Raw genomic sequence first — 20,100 nt, forward strand, 5'->3', positions numbered from 1 at the left:
TACAGCATGGTTTGAGGGAAAGTAGTTGGAATTACTGGTCCAGGGGTGTAGGTCAGCTTGACTAGTGACTACCTCCCGACGCTAAGCGGAGGGAGGTAGTCAAGCGGACCTACACCTCGGGACCTGTAATTCCAACTACTTTCCCACAAACCATGCTGTATTTGTTTTACTACACATCATTAATATCTAGTAGCCTCACTGCCTTTAAAAGTAGCCTCACTGCCGAGGGAGGTGAACATTTTCCAATATACGTAGTGTACACAAAAGAATTACCATTCGTGCATATGGATAATTAAGTAGCCAGAATTCCAAAACCCTTTGACCTATAGTCATGAAATTTCTTGGGTTTGTTCATGATAAGTTGTTCTGTGCATGTACAGAGTTTCATAATTTTTTGTCACTCGATGGGGGAGCATAATCTGCCCCCAATGGAACACCCGGACAAGTGGAGGAACCGTCACTGATGAAAGTGGAAATAACTGTGACAACTCAAGAAGTAGCGCCGGCTCAGAAGGAGCATGGGGCTAACAGACTGGTTGGGGATGCTGCTCCAGAGGGAGTGTGAGTCCCACTTTCATTTTCTGCTGAGGACCTATAAAAAGAGATGGCTGAGATTGAGCCATTACCGACGCCTTTGTCCGTCTTGGAGCCAGACGAAGATCCACTTAAGGAAATACCCATGCAAACCAGACGAGGAAATCTGTCAGCCTAATGATCAGCAACAACCAAGGCAAGGAGAGAAAGGAGGTGGGCCAGTATGGTGCTTCACAAGTGGAACAGCTGGAGAATCTCTTACTAGGCCAAGCTGTGAAAGTGATGGAGATACGGGAGACTTACCTGTACTGTGAGGAGTTGAAGGCGCTCTGAGGAGAAACTCACCTGGAACTTATTGTGTATCAGGGACCAGTGCCAACGGAATCTGCTAGATAAGCACCTGAGTCCAGGATTGGCATACTTGTCCAGTACACCGGGAGATGAAAATCTGGGACCTTCACCAATAAAGAAGGGCTGGAGCAATCCATGACAAGAAAAGTTACCAAGGTTACTGAGACTTTGTTATGAAAACTGTACCAGGATGACCGGAAGATTAAGGACAAAACAAAGCACATTTATAACGTTGCTATCCTTTCTGGAATTTCCGTGGACCAATAATGAACTATAAGGACTTTTAGATTCCAACCCGTTACACCTTCTTTGTGCTTTTAGTAGTCTTTATTGTTTTAACTGTATATAAGTTTTTTGTCAACTATCTACTGTTGAGATAAAAAGAGACTGTTCATTCGCAGTCCCTTGCCAGTGCAGTTTACAGTGAGTGTCAGTAAGCAGCTGTACCTTTATTAAGTAACTTACTGGGTGATTATTCTGCTTTGGCTGTTCTTTCAGGTTATTTGGGGATTAGTTATAACTTGGGATAACTTAATAAGGAGGAACTACATCCATCCCTTAACAATGTGGTCAAGTGTTTTGTAGATGTAAAACCTGTGTAGGGATTCCGACCTGTGGAGATGTCAGATCCAGAGCCTGTAGAGGTTAATGTTAAGAGTAGCGCCTGTTGAGGATAGTGCAAATAAAATAGAGTGCCAAACTAGAAAGAAGTTTCAGTGTGTGATTTAAGGTGCCCTGCCTGTTCCCAACCCTGTTCTCCACCTGAGCGCTGTACTGCATTCTCCTGCTGCTGCATCGGCGGTAGATTTCCCCCAAACAAGCTTGCTCCCTTGGCCTTGTCAGTTCCACCACTCACTAGCGTCCGCCGAGGAATGACTTTGGGTACGCAACAGTACACTTTCCCCAAAATATTTGAAGGAGAATTCCAATTCAGTCAAGAGTTATTGTACTTTTTTTGCACCACTACTGATTACCACTTAAGTACCGGTACTCCAGTAGGCTACCATTAATTTTACACAACATTTACAATAGTCTGAGTATTTCTTGTTGTAAGTTAAAAGAACCAAGTATGATGTGGCGATAGACTGAATGCTACAGAAAAGATCATTGGTAATTTCTACCTTGTTTCTTTTTGTTTAAGTTTGCAGCTGAGTCAGTACACTGTGTCCAAGGCCATATCATATGGCCCGAGGTACCAATTACCATAGTTAAGAGGTCATATGTCAACAGGAAGCCTGAGCAAAACATCAACAGATCCATACATTGAGAAAGATTAGTTCTAACATGTCGGACACCGATTCAGACACAACGTACATTGAAGAAGATGAGACTGAAAATGTAAACCGACTGGATCTCCCAGAATCTCCAAGCAATCAGAGTGCTGCATCAGCTGAGGTGTCTGTCACCCTGAAACGCTCAGCCACCGGCCATGACATTTCCGACTCTGACTCTGAGACTTCAGAGGGACCATCCCAGTTGCTGCTTGGAAGAAGCAAAGGCAAGGGTGAGTTTCCTGTTAAAAGGTAGTGATGTTACGCCCCAACTATAGTATCACCCCTATTATACTTGGGACGGTCCCAACTATAGTTGGAATTGCCCCAGTTATAGCTAGGACTCCCTAACTGGTATTGGTATCGTCCCAATGATACTATAGCAATTGCTACAGTTGGGGCGTAACAGTGACAGTAGGAGCTTATGGAATCTATGCATGGACAGTGGATGACACTTCATAACCAATCAAAGAGTTATCTGTTGAGGACACACTGAATAAGCACACTGGTTGATGTGCATATGGTGCAAGATGACGTATTTATCCTGAAAGTGCAACCATACATAAACTGGAAGTGTCTTGCATGAGTGCCAGGCATACCGATGCAACAGTCTTCCAAACTCTGTCACTATTAATGTGGACATACTTGTGTATAATCCATATATAGGCTGGCCCTGTCAGTTCACTCCAAATGTCTTTACACATTTTTAATAAAACATCATCCATTAGCTATCGAAGTTATTACATTGTATCTTCTGTTTCATCAGTTCAGTACTGAGGATATCCTGGGTAGATATTTCCCAGTTTTAGATCCTGCACCTGGGATATCCTAGGCTGAAATGTGTATACATGTATAAAGAACTTTGAGTAAATGTGTACACATGTATGAAGAATTTGGGTAACAGAATTATTTTAGTGCACATATCAGATTGACTGCTCAGTAAAAGTGTTGGGAAGTTGCCAAATTTCACATCCATCACTCAAGTATTCGAGGGCTGAGAAAACATTCCAAGTTTAAGGGGAAGATGCCATTACTGGATCCAGGATTGTCCAAGTGGGTTGGGTGTGGCTGAGTTGAACAAACATATACAAGTAGACCAAAGTCCTCAAGCAGTGAGGACATTTACAATATAAATTTGTGACTTTCAGTATAATCAGAAATGATTGTCAGAAGGAAAGTAAAGTATTGGGTGGTTAGTCCCCTAACCCCCCCCCCCCCCCCTCCCAAAAAAAACCCTTGAATACTATCTGTTATCAATTCTCATTAATCATGAATCTCAGTCTCTTCCTCAACTTCCTCCTCTATCTCATTTGGTAAAACTGCCTTCCGATCATCAGCATCAGTCTCCAAGGCCAACAACAGAACTCCTGGTGATCTGAGCGAAAACCAAACTGATAGTGACAAACCCAAGTGCCAGTATGGTGCAAAATGCTACCGGAAGAATATCAGCCACAGGAAGGAGTTTCGGCATTCAGGTACAAAATGTACACTATTTTAACATTTACCAACATTGCAGGCCTCTGAAAAGTATTTATTTTGAAAGCTGAAAGCCAAGTTCCTGAAAACTTTCAAACGGAGAATTTATTAACTTTTGGGACAGAAACCACCATACCACCAGTTCAATCAAGAATGCACAACACAGCACTTGACTCAGTCAAGCAGTTCAGTGGGTATTTCAATCCCTGTTAGTCACAGGGTTTACCTGAAAAAGGTACCCCTGTACAGCAGTCATCAGTTTGGCCTGTAGATGGAGCATGCTGTACATAAAATGTAGCAGTGCTGTTTTGTGTTTGGCAGTTCCAGAATTTTTAGAGGCAGGTCTGGTTCGGCTCCCGGAAAATTCAGTGAAAATCATAATCCCTTGAAATTACTTGTCATGCCAAAAGAAAACGGTGTCACCTTGTGAAGGTCATGCTCCATGGTGCCTCGATCATGTGATATCGCCAACATGCATTACATGTTATTCTGTTACATATTTGGTTTCAAATGCATGTCTTTTTCCTGTGAAATTATGTAGATCGTGTAATAAAAAGCAAACTTAAAATTCCTTTGTTCACCACGACGACTGTCGACCGTGTGGATTCACTGCAACTAAAGCCTGGTAGATCCGTGACTCTTTCGGAGCCGGGTATTTTATACCTTCACCCAAGTCCACCAGAGCCGACTCCAGCACTCAGAGCAGGTTCCAAGTATGCCCACAGTACAGTGGAGATTCAGTGTCTGTTCTCACTCACGTGAGTAGTGAACGTGTGCATTGAATCATTCTACACAGTCGGCAGTTGTCGCTGTAAATAAAATCATAGTCAAGGAATAGAAAATAAAGCAATATACATTTGTAAATGCTATTAAGTTTGCTTTTAATAACACATCTCCATAGTTTCACAGGAAAATATTAGATGGTTATTCATTGAATTTTCTGGGAGCCGGTTCTGACTCGGAACTGGTTCTTTTTAGAGAACCAGAACCGGTTCCAGAAAGTACGTTGCTCATGGAAACAGAGTAAATTTCTTTTTGTTACTTCTGTTACCTCATTAGATGAGGATGAAGAGGGAATGCCTCCCACCAAGAGACTGAAGAGGGATGATACTGCCTCCTCATCTGCCTCAACTGTTACATCTGCATCAAAGAAGAAGAATTGCTTAGAACTCCTCAGAGAAGCTTCACCACTCTGTTTCCTTCTCACGAAAGTCACGGGGATACCCGATAAATACAACAACTCCTTAGCTGTGCACATATCAGGTATGTTTGAAACCCTCAAAAATGCTGCAAAATTTCCTATACAGTTCTTGAAGATTTGATGAAGTTAGATAACCCTTGATAATGATAGTTCAAGTAAATGAATTTGCCATTGGATTCCTGCATGATGATGGATTTCTTTAGAGGATTCATAAAGGTTACTGACAAAATGCTTGAGAGAGTTGATGTCAAACTTTTAATTCACAGTATATCATGAACGTCATTTTCGTATCCTTCCTTACTTTCTTGATGCTTCAGGCAGTGTATCTAGTTGAGTATGATCATAGTTGCATCAAAACCAGATCAGTCCTACAAGCTTTAGATTATAATTGGAGATCTCCTCTTTGAAGTAAAAAGTGGATCTCAGGCTTCTGAATAGAATCACTTCAAATGCTAGGGTCTCCCTTTCTGGATTTAGAGTTACATCAACATTAGCCAAACGGTACGTTGCCTAAGGCAACATTTTGATTACATTAACCCTAACAGAGCTCAACCCATCAAACCCCAACCACATGTTTTGTTGGAATCTGTCAGGATGGGTACAGTACCCCTAAACTGACAGTCTCTTACATTGGGTTGGCACACCTCCAGAATCAAAGTCAGAAATATGTGTGTACAGTTTCCCGTGTGGTGTTGGAATTTGCCAGGATGTGTATGGTTCCTAGTAAATCATGCTAGGGAGTTAGGGTTAATAATAACCTTGTTCATTAGGTGAGTATGAATTTTTTTAGGGCGGGGAAATTTCTGTCATCTCTTATCACTATTATTAGTGATTAATTTTTTTAATTACTTTTTTATTATAAGTGCAAAATGTTTGTATTGATGTTTATATTTTAATCTTGATATTACTTTTGCTGCTGTGCTATAATTGGTTGTCATTATATTGTATGTGCATCATACCTTTGGGTATGATGATGTCATCACTATTTTTGACATTGTCACCAGTGTCATTTTTGTATCAGTGACATATTTGTATTTGTTTATTTTTTTTCTGCCAGAAATCTTGTCACCGTGCATGGGTGACCTGATTGCTTCAGCTCAGTTCAACTACATGTTTGATATTCCATGGTTGGTCCAGCAATATCCCGGTCAGTTCCGGTAAGATGAAGGAAAACATGTGATGAAGGAAAAGTGTGTCAATTGAAGGGAAAAAGTTTGATACATACACTTCGCTATGATGCGCAAATATAGCATTTCATATGAAAGCAGTGTGTCACACACACAGAAAACTTCTGGTTGCTCACACTGCACATAGTTTATTGTGAATCAGACGTTTTTAAACATCTGAACGTTTAAACAACAAAACGTGTCAATCCGTTTTCCAAATTTTCCAAACTCTTTAAACGAAAATCTAAAAAGGTAGCAACATTCATGCAATCTTCCCATGAGTTAAGCATACGTAGCACAAATAATTAACAATGTTTTCAAACCTATTTAATTTACAACACCTTAGAAGCGCAGCAGTACTTGACTACATTCAGGGTACATGTACAGTTACTTTTTTCCTTTTTCAATGGCGCAACTGCCTGCTATTTATTATGTCAATCATTGTTGATTTATCAATTCAATTGCGCAGGTGTCAGCCTTTGTGAAATGTCTAAACATTTAAACGGTTCTTAAAATATTTGCTAAACCTTTACTAAATTAATTGCAAAATCACTTCCCTATTGTTGACTCATGTAAATTGTTGGTTCCAAATTCATCACCACAGAACTGTTCTACCGCCCTTTTGTGTTTTTAAAACTTAGAAAGTTATTGGAGAAGTATTTGAAAGGAATGTGAGATAAGTTTTGTGGGCAGTCTGAAGTACGAAGAACGTAAAATATATTTTAAAGCAAAACAATTCTTGACCGAGAAATGTAACATCAATTTCATTCTTCTGAGTCCTTGAGTTGGAGTTGGTAGATTTCCTCCCCTGATTATACTTCCCACTAGTCTTACCGCGCTAGGCCTGAATTAACTGTTTATGTCACCATTTCAAACCCTCCTCCAATCAATTTCTTTGTTCAACTTTCAATTTTTTCAAATGTACCTAGTCAGTTTCCTTTATTTGAAACTTTGTAATAAAAAGCCATAACTTATATCAGGGGTGTGAAATCTCAGCTTTAAAGCTGATTTCAGCTTTGTTTTGGATTTCAGGGTTTTTTTCCAGATCTTTCCCTCACTTGCTGTGTACAAAAGTAGGCCCATAGGAGATTTTTAACATTCAGCTTTTTTACACCTTTTTTCAGCTGTGTTCAGCTACTTTTATCAGTGGTCACTCACACCCCTGTTATATATGAGGCTCTCTTAGCGATCCCTATGAGCTATTTGCCTGCTCTGTAGCAATGCTAATGTTGCTAGCGTTGTGACTTTGAGTGTCATATATGCTACATATTGCACATGTGGGTTTATAGCTCCTGCCTAGCACCCCTTGAAGAAAGAAATTGACAAACTGGGGAACACCATCATATACGGGTGGATACTCAGTAGCTAGAGCACCGGAATGGTTATCTGGAGATCACAGGTTCAGTCCCTGTTCCAGTCAATTTCTTTTTTCAACTTTGAAATTAAAATGAAATTGGTGAATTTCCCTTTGTCGTTTAATTATTTGAAAGATATAATTATAATTTAGTGCATTTGTTTGCTGATGCACATGACAGGACTAAGCCATTGCTCATTGTACACGGGGAGCAACGGCAGAGCAAAGTAGCCCTCCATGAGGCTGCTCATCCCTACCCCAACATCAAACTATGCCAGGCCAAGCTGGATATCATGTATGGCACACATCACAGGTAGGTAGAGTGTAGGAACTCAGGGGTGAGAGAAAGGAAATAATGAATAGTAGTAGTAAATTATTAATTAGCATCTGGACTTTATTGTACATGTATTACAATGTATTTATACATTGCAATCGGACACTGAATTGTTCCCAATATGACTTTGCACCCACATCTTGTTTGGGGGCAAGGGGGCGCTCCCCCCCCCCCCCCAAAAAAAGGGGAAAAAGATGTGGATGCAAAGTCATATTGCTGTTAAATTAATGCACATTTAACAACATCCATGGCATCTGCAGGGGTGACAGTGGGGATGGGGTGGGCAAATATCCCCCGCCCAATCTTGAAAAATGATAAATTGTGAATATGCTAGAGAAAGTACAAGGTTTTTGAGAGCTTTGCCCCCCTCTAGAAAAAATCCTGGCAAGGCCATGAAACTGAAACATTGAAGATTTAGTGGTGGTCTTACAGAAACAGTGCTTTCCAGTTCAGCCAGTTCTAATTTAATGTGATTCAGTGTCCGATTTCACTGCCAATTATTTTCCAAAGACGATACACCTACTGAAATGCAGTCTTATTCCAACAATTAAAGGTGTAGTCCATCATTTGTAATTTGTGCATTTTGTTCGTTTGAAGCAACAAAAGAGTTCAAAATCTAATGAAGGATACTGAGCAACTAACCTGATGAAGTTTCAGCTAAGCTTCAGCTGTACATTCCGAGAAAAACAGCATTCTAAGATCTCAATTTCAAATCAAAAGTTGCTGAATCATGTTTTGAATTGTTTTGAATTGCAACTATACGCGACGTCGCGCACTGATCCGACGAATTATAACAACCGCGCGCGCGTGTGCGTCGTTCGAATACTTGTGCGCGCTGCGCTGAATAACAAAACGAACTACTAATTTAAATTTTCCTACGGTGCTTCTTAAGAATCACCGTTGGAACTGCCTTCTTTCGTTGATTACTTCAAAATGACAGCTTCCCAGAAAGAATAATTTCACAGGGAGTTTAGTCTCCTTACTATCTTTCAACCAAGTTAGTTTTTCAACAATAATTACGCCAGTTACTTTTTGGATGGCTGCAAATGATGGACTCTACCTTTAAGACTGAAGTTGGTTTCATTCTCCTAATACAGCTGGTCTCTGACTCGGTCTCTCTCTCCGTAGAGGTCGCTATCAACAAAATCAATCAAATCAAGTCTTGGAAACTTTGGCAGCGCCACCCAGGAGATTCCAAGCATTTGTGTACCTCACGTGTGTGCATTAGCATGAACACAGCGCGCGTGAGGTATGTATGGAATTTCCTGGGTATTGCTGTCGAAATTCCCAAGACTAAATTTGACTCACTGCAGCGGCTTTACCATTAGAGTCTGGGACTAGCTGTAAAGGGAATCAAATCTATATCCTGGCTAGGACCCGAGACTAATTAAAATGTTACTTTCATAATTTTCATTGTAGCTTTTGAAAATTTCCTTTTTCTCATTTAGCAAGATGATGTTGCTGTTGTACACCAATGGCATGCGTGTGGTCATCCATACAGCCAATATGATTGACAGAGACTGGTACCAGAAAACTCAGGGGTATGTCCAAATGTTACCTCATGACCTTTGACCCTTTATGACCTTGCTCTCTGTATGGTCTTTGCCGTGGTTCATCCATTTCTGCTGCTTAACCTTCATCCTTTGCAACTCTTGTTAAAACCATCTTCCAAATGATACCATTTCAGACAGAATAATTTCACAGAGTATTTGATACCAGTCCTATCTTGAGCAAGGTTTCTGTCATTAAATTGGTAGGTATTTCTCAGGGTAATTGCAAAAGATTCTATGTGGCTTCGAGGTCATGCACATAGACCTGTTTATAAAAGAGAAACTGACTAGATGTATTTTTAAGCTCAGGCAGGAGCTTCAACATGTCACTTCGTGGTCAGTCGGTCGGTAGGTCTGTCCGTGGAAAATTGACCAAAATCGAGCCCCCTAATTTTCCAATAAATTGACCAAAACTTGACCAAATGCAATGCCGTCGTCAGTAAATGCACTCTTGGTAAAAGTTTTCGGAACTCGCCCCTTTGTCTCTATCGATGCAATTGCTCATCTATTTTGCATATGAAGTGAGACATTCCGGAACCGGGCCAGAGCTTATTGTGCACTTGCGCTTGTTTTTTAAAGGGGATATACATCATTGGCTTTTGCTGCAATTTTCAGAAATGAACTTTTTGAGGGGTTAGTATAATAGATCAAATATTGTTTAACTGACATGTTTGAAGTTTTGTGTTCCGAAAATGCTTGAAAAACCAAGAAAAACAAAAATGTTTAAGTAGTCTGGTTCCCTGACTCCACTAAAGATAAAATGGATCAATTTATAGATGTCAGAAAATTGTAAGGTAAGGGAACCAGTCTAGCTGGCCTGCACCCGTTCATGAACTTGTAACCAATAGCAAACAAAATCTGGACTGAAAAAAAAAGGTAAATTGGAGCAGTAGTTGATAGTTAGGTTTTTCCAACGGTGGTCGGCCGACCACCGTTGGAAATGTATACAAAAATACAATTTTCTTGAAAATGACTTGACACCAGGTGCCATAATTTTAAAGGATGCTTTAGGTTGGCATTTACCAACATCCTAGTAAGGTATTTCGTAAAAACTTGGTAGTTTTATTTTTCGATGCTTGCAAATGTTGTATATTCCCTTTAATTGAAAGGTTGAATAAAGAAAACGATTGGAGATTTTGTGAAACTTTGAAATTTTTTATAAAGTAGAGCTTTCACAATCCATAAAATGAAGAGTAACTTATTAGGCCACACCTAATTTCCACAAAACCTTTTATTTTCTTTTATTATTTGTTTCCCATATTCACACCTCTCTTATTATTTTTGTTTGTTTGTTTTAGTGTTTGGATCAGTCCTCTCTTCCCCAAGGCAGGCCCTGGCACTGTCACTGACTCCCCAACCTCCTTCCAACGAGACCTAGTTGAGTATCTGACAGCCTACCGGTCACCATCACTCCAAGAATGGATAGGGCACGTCAGGACGCACGATATGTCACAAGCCAAGTAGGTGGAAAGTATACAAAATGTGGTTTTAGAGGGAATGAGTGCAAAACTACTGGTCTCGAGTGTTGGCTGATTTGCCTTCTGACAAAAAGTGGAGGGAGCTAATCAAAATCAGCCATAACACCAAAGACCAGTAATTTCACACTTCTTCCTGAAAAAAAACAATGTGCTTTAGTACACTCCATACATAGTTTCATTTTCAAAAAATATGTAGGAAATCCATGTCTGTCTGTTGTAATGGTTTCAGTATGGTACATGTACCACCAGCAAACATCTGTGCCATCACAACTGTTGCATAGTTGGGAGTGTAGGAGCTAAATCGTTTGGTGTTCCTTCCCTGGCACTAGCAACAAGCAGTTGGGTGGTAGTACATGCATTGCATGCGCACGTGCTCATGGGTTTAATAGCTACTTTTACTTCCCTTTAAAATTTTGAATATTTAATTTAATTTTTTTCCATATAATAGCTTCATGATAATGATCGTCCTTCCACCACCCATTTCACGTAAATTTGACAGTACGTACTGCAGCGAATGGGTTTTAAATGGAGCATATATATGTGTACTTGTATGCATACACACATGTTTGAAACAGTGCCCCCTAGAGTCAGATGGCTTCCCGTTCAGTGGAGCTCTCATAATGTGATCACACAGTTCCATCGGAACGGGGTGCTCTCATAAGTGATCACACAGTGTCATCGTACCATTTCTGCACAGAGTCCACAGGCAACCCTCATTTACATTAATACAATAGAACTATTCTAGAATTGTTTGCTTATTTTTTAAAGGGTACACATTGTTGGATCTGTGCCAGGAAGGCACATCGGAGGAGCCATTAACAAATGGGGCCATCTGAAGCTGCGAAAGGTGAGCAAATAATTAAATTGACGGGTTTAATCTCATGGATCACTCACAATCCGTTACAAGTCACATAGACTCAAATACATTCACATGAATGGTGAAAGAGGTATATTCTCCGCTTTTTGAAATCTTACTTGTGATTGTCTTGTGATTTGACTTGCAAATCAATTTTGTTATGACTCATGATGAACTTAACTATGTGAATCTCTTTTGTGAGTTAAGCATGGTTCTGAGTAGAACCTGCTTGTGTAAACATACGGATTTGAAAGATTAGTGTGGGGTTATAGGTAGGCCTTAGCTACACAGAGATGAAACTTTTCCGATTTTAATCGGAAATCCGACTTTTAGAATTTTCCAACGAAATTTCCGATTTTTTTACAATGTGTCCCACAAAATTTGATTTTGTGTAACCATATTTTCACAAAATGTCATTTTATTGCAATCATAATTTTGCAGAAAATCTATGAATAGTCGATGGAAATGGCACGTTAAAATCATCGCGAACGTAGTTTTAATCTCTTTCACCAGTCGTTATTGGAGTGGACGGTAGAAACACAGGCCATAACACTGATCGGTGCCTTTTCCGGCTGGACAAAAGGTTAAACTTTGACAGGTGACATGGAAAAAACTGTGTCGCACGTGCGTGCATGTACTGTACGCAATGATACCAGCGCACGTACCGCACCGTACCGTCCGCTAGCACACGGCCGGTCGGGAACAGGTAGCCTTGCTTGTGAACGATCCGGTGGATAAAATCATTATGTTGTGCGATTTTCGGAGGTTCAGATTTAGTTGTACAAAATGCAATGCTTTAAAAATCATAATGATTATCTCAAGGAAAGCGAAGAGAGCATTAGCGAAACATTTCACTGGCATTTGTTGGAAGAGAAAGACGATAATGCCTGATTTTTCCCCACGTACGAATAAGTTGTGCCGCCTGGTTGAATCATGGACATGATTGAAGCACCATGAACGGTGCCTTGTCTTTCGGACTTTTTCCTCGACTTTCTCAAGTAAGAAGTGAACTTCTTTGATGATGACTCCATTACTCTAACCGTTTTTCAGGCGTTTTATGCAATGAAAACACTGACCATTTTCTTTATCGCAAAATTTTGTTTGAATCGAAAATAAAGCAGGAGCTGGTGTCCGGAAATTGGGCATGAAGTGTATTGCACATACATGTACATGTATAATGTGTGTAACTGCAGCGCGGCCCAGATTTCGGACACGTATTTTTGTTCGGCCTATTTTCCGATTTTTTTGCCATATGCCAGTTTCATCTCTGAGCTACAAACTAATAACCAATAATGTGAACAGAGACAAGAAAATGGAGAATATATTCAAGATATCAGCAAACGAATATCATAGCTATCCCTAACAGTCCTGAATCCTCCAAATTTAATACAATTTTGCACACCCCCTAGGGAGTTAGGGTTAATTTTCAACTTTCATGGTATGAGGGAAACATGGCTTATAACTCAAGAGAGAGTTTACCGTCAAGGCATAGTAGGTGGATGTTGTAACCCACCACTGATAGGCGGCTTGATGTACATGTATACCACATTTTAGGTCCTCAAGGAGCGTGGACCAAGCGAGGCCAATGTGAAAGGCTGGCCCGTGATTGGTCAATTCTCCAGCGTAGGCTCCCTCGGCCCCGACAAAGATAAATGGCTGTGCGGAGAGTGGCTGCAGAGCCTGTCACAGTGCGAAGGCTCTGGAAGGAAGATGCAAGGGGAGTCAGGACACAAGACATTGAAATTGGTGAGATTATCAGATTGTTTTGGGAGGTGGAGTGTGGAAGTAAAATTTAGCAGTAATATAATGTTGTGGGGAGAGTGTTGTGGGGGTCTTCTTTTGAACAGAGGTATTGGGTTTGGATGTTCTAAGAGGCAGATGGGTACAACTGACTTTTGTTGAAATTTTTGTCATCCCTAATCTAAAATCTGTGGCCCTCCATATAACCACTAATGAGGGATTTAAACTACATATTAAAATTAGTGTGAAGCATAATAGGTGTAAAGAATTATTATTCATAGCTAAACTTTTAATAAGTGAAATTTCATGGGAGTTACGTATAAAGTTGCTCTCACATGCTCTTCAACACATTTGAACTATATTTCTTCCTAGTCGTCAAGACTCGCCCTGTATTATTGTCCCACGTAATACTGTCTGAACCACCCTTTACTTTGAATAAAATTGAATGTTCCTCATTGACAAAAATGTAAATGAGCCAAACCCCAGCCTGATAAATACACCCTAAAACCTCTGAAGCGTGTCTTGGTTTTATATGGTATGGTCTGAAAGGGACGTGTTTCACGTCGTCGTCGTCTTGGTTTTCTACACTCTGACATTGCTACGTTTTTCATACTGTCTTCGTCTTTGAGTAAGAAGAGCAAGCAATCTTCCAGCACCGCCGCTAGGTGACGAGGGAGCGACGTCCAGCTCTGCTTCCAGTGGCAATTTCAGTGCCACGGTTGTTACCGTATTGGTTTTGACCTCACCTGGGGTCGACCGCATGGAGAAAGCCACTGTCTTGCCTTGGGCAGGGACTCAACCTGGGGCAGAAAAGTGGGTTCGCCTTGCCTTACTTCTCCTTGACCGACCAGAATGGCATCTACTTCCCCAGGTGTTTGCAGAAATCATTCAAGTGATAGACTTCCATCCAACAGTTGATCTCAACAGACAACTTCCACAGTGTGTGTCATGGCATCCAGATTGTCAGGCTTGGCGAGTGGATGCATTCACAATCAACTGGAAAAATGTGGGCGCTTGACTGTTTCCCCCATTTGCTCTCCTGATGAGATGCCTCCAGAAGAATTGTTTTGATACTCGTAGCTCCTGTGTGGAAAACACAGTCTTGGTACCCTCGCTTGCTGGAACTTACAGTAAAATCTCCAGTTTTACTTCTAAACGTCAGCCGGACCTCCTGAGACTATGTCACAATAATCAGGGTCAACCAGTGTGGAAGACCCTGCAGTTGGCCATTTGGATGCTATCAGACGATCCTTGTCAGCAAGAGTATTCTGGAGGGAGTGTCGTCATGGTGCAAGGGGGACAAATGCCCAGTTTATTAACTGGGCCTGGAAACGATGGAACAGCTGGTGTGTTCAAAGACAAACTGATGCAGTTCAAGCCTCTCTAGTCGAAACCCTAGAGTACCTTCACGGTCTTTTAAATGAAGGCCCCCAATGCAGAACACTTAATGTGTATAAATCAGCAATCTCATCTGCTCATGTTCCATCCGACAGCATGCCTGTTGGACAGCACCCATTGATGATAAACATTCTTTACAAAGAGACACGCTTCAGTTGTTCTAGGGCTTGTTTCTTAGGCTGGGGTTTGGCTAATTTACATTTTTATCAATGGAGGAGCACTGCTTAAAAACAGTAATTAAAAAGATTATTCTCTGGGCTTGAACTCGAAAAATATACTATTCTTCCTCCCTAGATCTTTCCGTCTAAGGACAATGTTCGGACCAGTCTAGAGGGTTACCCAGCGGGCGGGTCAATACCCTACAGCATCAAGACAGCCAAGAAACAAGTGTACTTCCATTCCTTCCTACAGTAAGTACAATAGCCCTTTTTTCTTTTTTTTACTTCAACCTTCCTTACATCTCATGGTTGTAATGATAGTTTGCAATCGAACTTGCTCTTAAGTGGGCACACTTATGAACATGCAAATGGTGCAGTGCGGCTGAAACCAATTTTCAACTGACTTTGACAGCTAGGATGCCCCTTGTAGGTGCCTTGTAGGTTTTATAGATCTATGCCCGGCCGTTGTTGTATTACAAATACTGCATTCGAATTGATTTTGGAATGAAATGACATCACGATTTAGTAAAAGTCAACTCCGATTTGCTGGAGTTCGGGGCCGCATAAATTTGCATGCTTAGATATATCAGAAGTTTGACCAGAGAAAGGGTTCTTTGGAGGATGGGTGATGCTCTTGACTATTCCTCTACAGGGTGGTGCAAAAAGAAGGAAACCCACTTTTGACAGCAATTTTCATCTACTTGTTGTGCATATTTTAAAATTCAGTTTAATTGTATTAAACTATTGATCTTTAAACATAAGTGACGAGAAAATGATTGCAAACATTTTGTCTCTGAGATATATTACTTTAAAAACGTCCTGTGCCAAACCTGTTTGTCCACGGACGGTTTTATTCTAACCTCTTGACTGGGCTCCGGAGTTTGATTTAAAAACACTACACTAGACTTACACGTGGACAAATGTGATTTTGGTGACTTGTATTCAAATTAGCATAATAACACTATTTTTGCGATTTTTTTTAAAGATTTTTTTTCACCAGGTATGGTTCAAAGGCTATACTACACTACATTATAAAAAAAAAAACACAGTTCAAATAAGTTAGGTAATTAGGTTAAAATTCCTGTCAAAAGTTGGTTTCCTTCTGTTTGCACCACCCTGTACTTTACCTCACTATTTGCATGTGCATAGCAACTTTTTGGGGGGGGAATGACATAATTTGCACACAACTTTCTGTCTTGTGCAGAAGAATTTTCAATTTTTACCTTTTAATTGCTTGTGATTTAATTTGGGATTTTTGTGTGTGATGAGTTTGTTTATGAGGTTTAATTTTTATGTGCATCTTTGTGTGGAACTGTGGCGGACAATGAAGTTGCAAGGTTATATCTTCAAGACAAATGCATGTTGGCACATAGTCTTGGCCCAAGATTCCAGTGATTGACAGCATGTCGTGCATAGTGAGCCCTCTAACAACACAATAATTAGACCAGCGCGCCTGCTCGCACTAACGTCTTGGAATTATGTAGTAGCAGTTTAATTTTTTCTATATTTTCTCCCTAGGCTTTTCTAGGGAACCAAACAATCGAAAATTGGTTTATAGTCAGTCGCGCGCGCCGCGCAAGCCGCACGATAGTTGTTAATATACGTGTTACATGCGGAAATTCAACTTCGAAGTGTGGTGATCAAGCATAGCTAATTACACATGCAACTCAGTGATACCGTGTGCGACTACGTACTGCGGTATCAAATAGGAAGCCGTAATTTTGTTCGACGGTATTAATATTTACACCAACGGTCTAATTTACATAAAACGGCCACGCCCCCATTCCTGCGATATTCCCAAGACATTAGTGAGAGAAAGTCATAAACAGTTGTGCGTCCCTACTGAATTTAACCCTGTACTAACAAATCCTGTATAAAGAATGACAATCATTTCTTTTCACTTTATAGCCAGTGGATTGCCAACACAAGAGGGCGCTCTAGAGCCAGTCCACACATCAAGACCTACTGCAGGATGTCACCTGACAATGAACACATTGCATGGTTTCTGGTGACCAGGTACAATAATTGCCCCAAGAATAATTCTATTATAGGACCCTATTCAACAGAGTGACAATCTGGGAACTGACAATTACCGATTATTTTTCAAATTCTTTTTCACTCTAATGGATAAAATTGCTTCATTCTATTCAATATCTTATGGAAATGGATCAGAATCCAGTAAAATGGGGGACACTTTAATGGAATTCTTCAAAATTTAATTGAAAAATTCACCCCCATTTTGGACGTTAGACTGTTTCTTTTTTTGGAAACGAGTAATTTCATTCATATAATTTCTTCGTGGCAATTTCGCCTCATGGTAAGTGAATTAAGACAAGAACTGATTTCTTGCACAAAACTGAGCCAGGTACTGATGTAAAAGGCCGTTTATTACAGAGAGTCAAATTCAATTTTTTTTTCAAGACTTTAGTTTTTTAAATTACCAACAGAAATTTTGCTTATTAAATATGTCTTCAGATGGGTACCAAAGTTATTCTTGTGTTACTGAAATTATATAATTGATATTATATCTGAAAATTAATAGGACTGCTGCAAACTGCTTACTGACTGGATTGACCTAAAATACACAAATCTAAAAAAATAATGCGGCCTGACGTTGCTAAATTAACAAGTTCTTCTTGTTAAAGGGAATATACAACATTTGCAAACATCGAAAAATAAAACTACCAAGTTTTTGCGAAATACCTTAATAGGATGTTGGTAAATGACAGTCTAAAGCATCCTGTAAAATTATGGCACCTGGTATACTGTCATTTTCAAGAAAATTGGTATTTTTGTATCAATTTCCAACGCTGATCGGCCGATCAGCGTTGGAAACAACTGGCTTTTTTTCAAATACTGGCCACAATTGACCATTGCACTTGTTTGCAATCGATTACAAACCTATGAACGGGTACGGGCCAGCTAGACTGGTTCCCTGACCTTACAATTCCCCAATGTATGTAAACTGCTCTGTTTCTTCTTATATGGAGTCAGGGAACCAGACTACAGGAAAATGATCGTTTTTCTTGGTTTTTATAGCATTTTCGAACCCAAAACCTCCAAAAAGTCAGTGTAACTATATTTGCTTCATATTTCCAACCCCCCAATTCCATCCATTTCTGAAAATTACAGCAAAAGCAAATGATGTATATTCCCTTTAAGTTCGCAATGTCAGGCTACATTTATTTTTTAGATTTGATATTATATCGATATAAAAACAATCTTGTCACTTTGAGCCATGTCACATTTTATAGAATTTTACAATTGAAACCCTGATTCGAAAAAAGACATCTTCACCATATTTGTCTTGGTAGTGCCAACATGTCCAAAGCTGCCTGGGGAGCTCTTGAAAAGAACGGACAGCAGCTTATGATTAGGTCCTATGAGATCGGCGTCCTCTTCCTTCCAGCTGACTTCGTAAGTTCTATGTTTTTGTTTTTCATCATCTGCTTCATAAAGATAAAATGTTCGGAACCAGTCTGCATGTGCCTAAATCCTATATTATTGTGCAGTGTTCAAATGCCCCGGCATTGCTAGAGGGAGGATATGTGGGAAGTGAGAACCCTCCCCCCCTCCCCTCCCCCCCCCCCCCCTCCCCCTCCCCCTCGTTCATTGCTTTTGTTGGCAAAATTGTCGTGTGGGTAAAATCGTTTGTCAAATAATGTCCAAGATCATCCGCTTTGAACAGTACCCCTGAAAGCCTGCCCCCCTACCCCGGATTAAACCTTTATGACTTGTGTACATTGTATTCATAAATACCTAAGACGGTTGACCCATTCCTATTGGTCGAGAACCCTTCCCATAGGTGGTTTGAAACAGCTGATAAAACACTGGTTGTTTTAAACACTTTATTCCTTCGCTACCGCTGCGTTCTGCGCCACACGCGTAGAATGCGTCGTAGATTTTTAGCACTACACGTGCAAGGCACATATTATAGACATGGCCAGAGGAGGTTTCACAAAACCTACAGTAAAATTGTTGAACAAAATTGTTGGAAAATTGTGAATTTTTGACTTGTTTTGAAATTTTGACAGAAAGGAATTTACAAATGAGAATAAATATGTGCTTGGCCGGTATTGAACAAGTACGTTAAACCAGTTTCGCGCCGGATGACGGTGTAAACAGGCAATGGTTTTGTGGTATTTGGAACGGACGACAGATAAACATGCAGGGAGCGAGGCCAGGGTAATGGCTTCAACCCGCCTGGCATTGAGGTCGAGTGAAATGTAATCTAGCACCTCTTCCCAATCTTGTCAAAATATTCCCGACGTGAACTGGTTAAAAACACGTAGGTGCCTGGTCACTGATACTGTCCCTCACCTTTGGCTTGGGCAATTATCCGCATCCAGGCCCCAAGCCTAAACTGGCCAAACACGTATTTGTTCCCTGAGTACAGACCATACTTGTGCTGCTGCAGGGCAGTTTTGGGTGGTATAAAGGGAGTAACGGGCAGGGCGGTTTGGGGCAAAACAGGAACTTGTGGGTGAACCAATTTTTCTGATATACATGCTCATGCTGGTAAATTTACAACGTAAACTTTACAAAGCATTCTCTATGTTTTGGAGCTATAGATTAAATCTTGAAGGCTTTGCCCCTTGGCCTAGATGGAACAAGGGGCGAGGCCAGTCAAGTTTTTGGTTTAGTCATTATACATAAATCTTGGTTCAATAAAGCACACATTCTGTGATGATTTATTGCCCTTTGCATGCTTCTTAAACTTGCAGAAACTCACAGAAAATGTACACAGAACAATGTTACGGTCTGTCATGATGTTATTTGCTATCAAGCAGCCCAGGGATACAATTTCACTAAGAGTGTGTCGCATGTCTTGTCATGGAGATGTGGGGTGTTTTGTGTATGTGGGATGCGAATTGGGCGTTAATATTTGCATGTGAAAATTACAGTGCTGTCGTTGGGTCCTTTTTCTGATTCCCCAAATACACTGAAATAATGTACAGCAAGAATCAAGCCTCAGTACCAAGGTGGTGCTGAGTCAATGAGAAGTAATACACACGGTTGAGTAAGCTAACAGTAAAAATGTTTGCAAATGTTTGAACATTTTTTCAACATTTTTTTAAACATTTTTTCAACAGATTTGTCTTGTTTCTCGGTGTACATGCTACCAGCTTATATTTCATTGTACTTTAGCATATTTGGGTGTGATCCCTGGTTACATGGCAAATACAGACTTCTGGCTTCTGACTAGCGCCCCTTGATCAAAAACATTGACAAA

The 20,100-nt window shown here is 40.4% G+C and overlaps 1 protein-coding gene across 3 annotated transcripts in view; it reads left to right on the forward strand.

The window, feature by feature from the left end:
* LOC119720338 (tyrosyl-DNA phosphodiesterase 1-like) overlaps positions 1-20,100 on the forward strand; it is a 33,154-nt gene that overhangs the window by 6,113 nt on the left and 6,941 nt on the right. For all 3 annotated transcript variants that reach the window (XM_038189981.1, XM_038189999.1, XM_038189991.1), the window contains 12 exons: positions 2,027-2,389; positions 3,494-3,631; positions 4,692-4,895; positions 5,891-5,990; positions 7,535-7,666; positions 9,136-9,228; positions 10,536-10,697; positions 11,484-11,562; positions 13,126-13,317; positions 15,004-15,119; positions 16,776-16,883; positions 18,182-18,284. In XM_038189981.1, coding sequence (XP_038045909.1) covers positions 2,170-2,389; positions 3,494-3,631; positions 4,692-4,895; positions 5,891-5,990; positions 7,535-7,666; positions 9,136-9,228; positions 10,536-10,697; positions 11,484-11,562; positions 13,126-13,317; positions 15,004-15,119; positions 16,776-16,883; positions 18,182-18,284 — 1,647 coding nt within the window. In that variant the 5' untranslated portion in view covers positions 2,027-2,169. The remainder of the gene's footprint in view (positions 1-2,026; positions 2,390-3,493; positions 3,632-4,691; positions 4,896-5,890; positions 5,991-7,534; positions 7,667-9,135; positions 9,229-10,535; positions 10,698-11,483; positions 11,563-13,125; positions 13,318-15,003; positions 15,120-16,775; positions 16,884-18,181; positions 18,285-20,100) is intronic.

Source organism: Patiria miniata, unplaced genomic scaffold (genome assembly GCF_015706575.1).
Source record: "Patiria miniata isolate m_02_andy unplaced genomic scaffold, ASM1570657v1 HiC_scaffold_13, whole genome shotgun sequence".
Classification (NCBI taxonomy): Eukaryota; Metazoa; Echinodermata; class Asteroidea; order Valvatida; family Asterinidae; genus Patiria; species Patiria miniata.